Below are 7,021 nucleotides of genomic sequence, written 5' to 3'. Positions count from 1 at the left end.
GGACACAAAACACGTTTTTGGGACAATAAAACCGAATTTTGGGGACACAAAACTCCATTTTTGGGATACAAAACTTAATTTTTGGGACAATAAAACTGAATTTTTGGGGCACAAAACCCCCATTTTTGGGACAATAAAACCTCCTTTTTGGGACACAAAAACCTCATTTTTTGGGACAAGAAAACTGAATTTTTGGACAATAAAACCCCATTTTTTGGACAATAAAACCAAATTTTGGGGATACAAAACTTAATTTTTGGGGCACAAAACCCCATTTTTGGAACAAGAAAATCCCCATTTGAGGGAAACTAAAACCCCGTTTGTGGGACAATAAAACTGAATTTTTTGGGACACAAAACCAACAAATTTGACTTCTCACCAGCAGCAGAACCCAAAACCCCAAAACAACCCAGGAAGGGGCAAAAATCCCAAATTTTCCACCCAAAAAGTCCCATTCCAAAGAGTCCCACTCATCCTGGATTGAAAACTCAAGAGAATAAAAATTTGCTGAAGATCTTCAATGATGAAACCACAGATGGAGGAGAACTCTACAAACCAAGGTGGTTCCCCAACTACGCGTTGACTTCCCAACCCAAAACCCCAAAACAACCCAGCAGGGGCAAAAATCCCAAATTTTCCACCCAAAGAGTCCCATTCCAACGGATCCCACTCATCCTGGATTGAAAACTCAAGAGAATAAAAATTTGCTGAAGATCTTCAGTGATGAAACCACAGATGGAGGAGACCTCTACAAACCAAGGTGGTTCCCCAACAACACTTTGATTTCTGAACAAAGAACCCAGGAAAGGCAAAAACCCCAAATTTTCCACCCAAAAATCCCATTCCAAAGAGTCCCACTCATCCTGGATTGAAAACTCAATGGAATCAAAGTCTGCTGAAGATCTTCAATGGTCAAACCACAGATTGACGAGAACTCTACAAACCAAGGTGGTTCCCCAACAACGCCTTGACTTCCCAACCCAAAATTCCACCCAGGAAGGGGCAAAAATCCCAACTTTTCCACCCAAAAAGTCCCATTCCAAAGGATCCCACTCATCCTGGATTGAAAACTCAAGAGAATAAAAATCTGCTGAAGATCTTCAATGATGAAACCACAGATGGACGAGACCTCTACAAACCAAGGTGGTTCCCCAACAACGCGTTGACTTCCCAACCCAAAACTCCACCACAACTCCCCCCAGGAAGGGCAAAAACCCCCAAATTCCCCCCCCAGAGAGCCCCAATCACCCCAAAACCCCACTAAAATTTGGTCTTCTCCGGGATCTCACTCCTGGGCTATGCTCCTCAGCACGTACTTGACTGTGTAGGCGAAGGCGGCCAAGCCCACGATGAGCAGCAGAACCCAAAACCCCCAAAACAACCCAGAAAGGGGCAAAAAAATCCCAACTTTTCCACCCAAAAGTCCCATTCCAAAGAGTCCCACTCATCCTCGACTGAAAACTCAACGGAGTCAAAGTCTGGTGAAGATCTTCAATGATGAAACCACAGATGGAGGAGAACTCTACAAACCAAGGTGGTTCCCCAACAACGCTTTGATTTCTGATCACAACCCCAAATTTTCCACCCAAAGAGTCCCATTCCAAAGGATCCCACTCATCCTGGATTGAAAACTCAATGGAATCAAAGTCTGGTGAAGATCTTCAATGTTCAAACCACAGATGGACGAGAACTCTACAAACCAAGGTGGCTCCCCAACAACACGTTGACTTCCCAACCCAAAATTCCACCCAGGAAGGGCAAAAACCCCCAAATTCCCCCCCAGAGAGCCCCAATCACCCCAAAACCCCACTAAAATTTGGTCTTCTCCGGGGATCTCACTCCTGGGCTATGCTCCTCAGCACGTACTTGACTGTGTAGGCGAAGGCGGCGAAGCCCACGATGACAAACAAGTTCGCCAGGGCTCCCCCCAAGAGTCCGTGGTTCCTGGGGGGGCTGCGCCAGCCCCCCGGCGTGCCCGGGCGCCAGGGCCACGTGCCCGTGGAGCAGGGGGTGCCCGTTGTGCCCGAAGTGCGCGTCCCCGTCCGGCAACCACGTCGGGCAGGGGGCAGCGAGGGAGGTCTGGAGCTCAGCTCGTCCTGGGCCTTCTGCTTCTGCTTCATTTCCTGGGAAAGGGGAGAGGGAATCGGGTGGGAAAGTGGAAATTTGGGGAATTTGGGGGCTTTTGTTTGATTTCCTGCACAGGGGAAGAGAAAAATTGGGATTATTTGGTATTTTTGTTTCATTTCCTGGAAAAGGGAAAGGGAATTCAGTGAGAAAGTGGAAATTTGGGGGCTTTTGTTTGAGGTCCTGGAAAAGGGGAGAGGAATTCGGTGGGAAAGTGGAATTTGGGGGGGATTTGGGGGCTTTTGAGTTCCTGGAAAACAGGAGGAGAAAACTGGGGTGATTTGGGTGGTTTTGGTTGAGTTCCTGCACAGGGGAAGAGAAAAATTGGGATTATTTGGGTACTTTTGTTTCATTTCCTGGAAAAGGGAGAGGGAATTGGGTGGGAAAGTGGAAATTTGGGGAATTTGTTTGAGTTCCTGGAAAAGAGAAGAGGAAATTCAGTGGGAAAGTGGAAATTTGGGGGGATTTGGGGCTTTTGTTTGAATTCCTGCATGGGGGAACAGAAAATTCAATGTAATTTTGGGTGATTTGGGTGTTTTTGTTTGATTTCCTGCACAGGGAAAGAGAAAAATTGGGATTATTTGAGTGCTTTTGATTTCCTGGAGAGGGGAGGAGAGAATTTGGCTGGAAATGGAATTTGTGGTGATTTGGGAGCTTTGGTTCCGTCAAAACTGCTTTTTTTTTTTTTTTTTTTTTTTTGGTAGGAAAAAGAAACAATTAATGAAGATTTGCTTACCTCCACCACTTCAGGGAAGAGCTCACAGAAGATTTTGTCTTTTAAATTAAATGCTAAGCTCTGTGCAGCCAGCTGCCTTTTCTGGGGAAGAAAAACCAGATTTCTCAGCAATTCCTTGGGAATTAAATCCATTTATTCCAACTCCACACCTGATTTCCCAGCAGAACGGTGCCAACCTCACACCAAGTGGTTTTTGATATTTAAACCATCACGTTTGAGAGGATTTTTGGCTAAAATTGAGGTTTATAGGCACAAAATTATGTTTATTTTTGATGCTGTGGGGATCAGGGTTTTGTGGGAGAGGAACAAAATCCCAGCCAGGCTTTACCCCTGAGATCTCCCAAATTTTCCCAAATTCCCGAATTCCCAAGTGGTTTTTAGCTGTTAAAATTGAGCATTTTTCACTAAAATTAATGTTTGTAGATATAAATTGTGTTAATTTTTGATCAGGGTGAAGGAAAAAGGAACAAAATCCCAGCCAGGCTTTAGTCCCTGAGATCTCCCAAATTTTCCTGAATTTTCCCGAATTCCCAAGTGGTTTTTAGCTGTTAAAATTGAGCATTTTTCACTAAAATTAATGTTTGTACATATAAATTATGTTAATTTTTGATCAGGGTGAAGGAAAAAAGGAACAAAATCCCAGCCAGGCTTTAGTCCCTGAGATCTCCCAGGATATCCCAAATTCTCTGGGATTTCCCCCCTGAGATATCCTGAATTCCCTGGGATTTTCCCCCCCAGGATATCCCAAATTCCCTGGGATTTTCCCCCCCAGGATATCCCGAATTCCCTGGGATTTCCCCCCCCTCCCCGAATTCCCTGGGACTTCCCCCCAGGATATCCTAAATTTTGTGGGATTTTCCCCCCAGGATATCCGGACTTCCCTGGCATTTCCCCCCAGGATATCCCAAATTTCCTGGGATTTCCCCCCCCAGATATCCCCGAATTCCCTGGGATTTCCCCCCCCCAGATATCCCGAATTCCCTGGGATTTTCCCCCCGCGATATCCCAGGGAATTCCCCAGGATTCCCGCAGGACATCCCAGGAATTCCCTGGCATTTCCCCCCGCGATATCCCAGGGAATTCCCCAGGATTCCCGCAGGACATCCCGGGAATTCCCTGGGATTCCCCCCAGCACTCCACGGTGAACTCGGAGGTCTCGATGCTGCCCAGGGTGGGCCCCTTCTCCACCATGAAGCTGAGCAGCCCCGTCAGGATGGTGGACACGGACCAGGCCGGGTTCCACGTGTCCGGGTGGAAATCCGTGATGGACAGACAGAGCCTGGCGGCGGGAACGGGGGACGGATGGCGTGGGGATGCAATGTGGGGATGGATGGGATGGGAATGGATGGGAATGGATGGGATGGGGATGGATGGGATGGGGATGGGAATGGATGGGATGGGGATGGGAATGGATGGGATGGAAGGGAGGGAATGGATGGGTGGGAATGGATGGGATGGAAGGGAGGGAATGGATGGGTGGGAATGGATGGAATGGGGATGGATGGGGTGGGGATGGATGGGAATGGATGGATGGGAATGGATGGGATGGGAATGGGGGAATGGATGGGGATGGAATGTGGGAATGGATGGGAATGGATGGATGGGAATGGATGGGGATGGATGGGAATGGATGGATGGGGATGGATGGGTGGGATGGGAATGGATGGGAATGGATGGATGGGAATGGATGGGAATGGATGGGAATGGATGGATGGGTGGGAATGGATGGATGGGTGGGAATGGATGGGATGGGAATGGATGGGGATGGAATGTGGGAATGGATGGGAATGGATGGATGGGGATGGATGGGATGGGAATGGATGGGGATGGAATGTGGGAATGGATGGGAATGGATGGATGGGAATGGATGGGATGGGGATGGATGGGATGGTGGGAATGGATGGATATGGATGGGAATGGATGGGAATGGGAATGGAGGAGATGTTGGGAAGGAGTCCTTGATGTGGGATGGGAATGGCTGGAATGGGAATGGCTGGAATATTGGAAAGGAGTTTCTGGTTTGGGATGGGAATGGCTGGAATGTTGGGAAGGAGTTTTTGGTTTAGGATGGAATGGCTGGAATGTTGGGAAGGAGTTTTTGTTTGGGATGGGAATGGCTGGAATGTTGGGAAGGAGTTTTTGTTTGGGATGGGAATGGCTGGAATGTTGGGAAGGAGTTTTTGTTTGGGATGGGAATGGCTGGAGTGTTGGAAGGAGTTTCTGGTTTGGGATAGGAATGGCTGGAGTGGGAATGGCTGGAATGTTGGGAAGGAGTCCTTACCTCGTGTTGCACTTGAACCTTCCATTGGGGGTGATCATATAAATACTGGGGGGTTTGAAAGGGAATTCTCGAGGGAATATTAATTTTCCGTGGTAATATCCACCTGCAAACCAGCCAAAAATGGGTTAAGTAAGTTATATTTAATAAAAAATTCCCATCCTCAATTCTCCTGCATTATTCCTTCTCCTAAACCAGCCAAAAATGGGTTTAGTAAGTTATATTTAATAAAAAATTCCCATCCCCAATTCCCCTGATTTATTCCTTCTCCTGAACTACCCAAAAATGGGTTAAATAAATTACACTTAATTAATAATTATCACCCCAATTTCTCTACATCATTTCTTCTAAACTACCCAAAAATGGGTTAAAAAATTGTATTTAATTAATATTTCCCATCCCAATTCCCCTGCTTTATTTCTTCTAAACTACCCAGAAAATGGGCTAAATAAATTATATTTAATGAATAATTCCCATTCCAATTCCCACTCCAATTCCCAATTTCCCTGCTTTATTTCTACTCCTACCCAAAAATAGTTCAAAAAAATTTTAATCCCATTTCACTCAGAACATTTCTGTTGTAAAAATGGGAATTTTTGCTATTATCTTTGTCATAAATTACAGAATATTTGCTGTAAAAACGTGAAGAAATTTAACATTTGCTTTCAGTTTAACTTAAATTTTCTTTTATTAAAGCTCTTGATAAGAGAAGAATGACTGACAGCAGCATCCCTATTTCTTCACCTCTTCCCCAGTTTGTGGAGCTGTTTTTAGTGGGATTATTTTGCCTTTTCCCACCCTCTGGAATTCCTGGATTTCCATGCAAACCCCCAGGCAGGGATTTACCTTCATATGGGGTCAGCTCAGGCCCTCGCACCACGTAGTGCCTGGAAAAAAGGGGAATGCAACGCTGGGAAACCACAAAGATCCCAAAAAAATCAGGAGCAGCCTCAGGCAAAGCTTCCCTGTCCACCTGCCCAGGCTCCAGGAGAGAGGGAGTCAGACCTGACAGCCTGGGAAAGAACTTCTGCCCAGGAGTGAGGAATTCCCCCTGGGAATTCCACCCCAGCTCCAGGAATGAGGAACAGCCCACCCCAAATCCCACCCAGCTCCAGGAGTGAGGAACAGCCCACCCCAAATCCCACCCCAATTCCAGGAGTGAGGAACACCCACCCCAATTCCACCCCAACTCCAGGAGTGAGGAACACCCACCCCAATTCCCACCCCAATTCCAGGAGTGAGGAACACCCACCCCAATTCCCACCCAGCTCCAGGAGTGAGGAACACCCACCCCAATTCCCACCCAGCTCCAGGAGTGAGGAACAGCCCACCCCAATTCCCACCCCAATTCCAGGAGTGAGGAACACCCACCCCAAATCCCACCCAGCTCCAGGAGTGAGGAACAGCCCACCCCAATCCCCACCCCAACTCCAGGAGTGAGGAACAGCCCACCCCAATTCCAGGAGTGAGGAACAATCCACCCAGCTCCAGGAGTGAGGAACACCCCACCCCAATTCCCACCCCAATTCCAGGAGTGAGGAACAGCCCACCCCAATCCCCACCCCCAATTCCAGGAGTGAGGAACACCCACCCCAATCCCCACCCCAATTCCAGGAGTGAGGAACAACCCACCCCAATTCCCACCCAGCTCCAGGAGTGAGGAACAGCCCACCCCAATTCCCACCCCAATTCCACTCCAATTCCAGGAGTGAGGAACAGCCCACCCCAATTCCCATCCCAACTCCCAGGAGTGAGAGAAAATCCACCCAGCTCCCATCCCCAATTCCCTATACCCAGTTCCCTCCCCACCCCTAATCCCATTCTCATTCCCACCCTCAATCCCCACCCCCAATTCTCCAACTCTCCCCTTCCAATTCCCAGCC

The 7,021-nt window shown here is 47.8% G+C and overlaps 1 protein-coding gene across 1 annotated transcript in view; it reads right to left on the bottom strand.

The window, feature by feature from the left end:
• Window positions 1–703: 703 nt before the first annotated feature.
• UBE2J2 (ubiquitin conjugating enzyme E2 J2) overlaps window positions 704–7,021 on the bottom strand; it is a 10,302-nt gene continuing 3,984 nt past the window's right edge. Inside the window, 7 exon segments of the mRNA XM_053997256.1 lie at window positions 704–1,952; window positions 1,954–2,064; window positions 2,067–2,123; window positions 2,861–2,941; window positions 4,001–4,139; window positions 5,142–5,244; window positions 5,985–6,165. Of these exon segments, the coding sequence (XP_053853231.1) occupies window positions 1,836–1,952; window positions 1,954–2,064; window positions 2,067–2,123; window positions 2,861–2,941; window positions 4,001–4,139; window positions 5,142–5,244; window positions 5,985–6,165 (789 nt within the window). The 3' untranslated portion in view covers window positions 704–1,835.

Source organism: Vidua macroura, chromosome 23 (genome assembly GCF_024509145.1).
Source record: "Vidua macroura isolate BioBank_ID:100142 chromosome 23, ASM2450914v1, whole genome shotgun sequence".
Lineage (NCBI taxonomy): Eukaryota > Metazoa > Chordata > Aves > Passeriformes > Viduidae > Vidua > Vidua macroura.
This window is presented reverse-complemented; position numbering and strand designations above follow the sequence as displayed.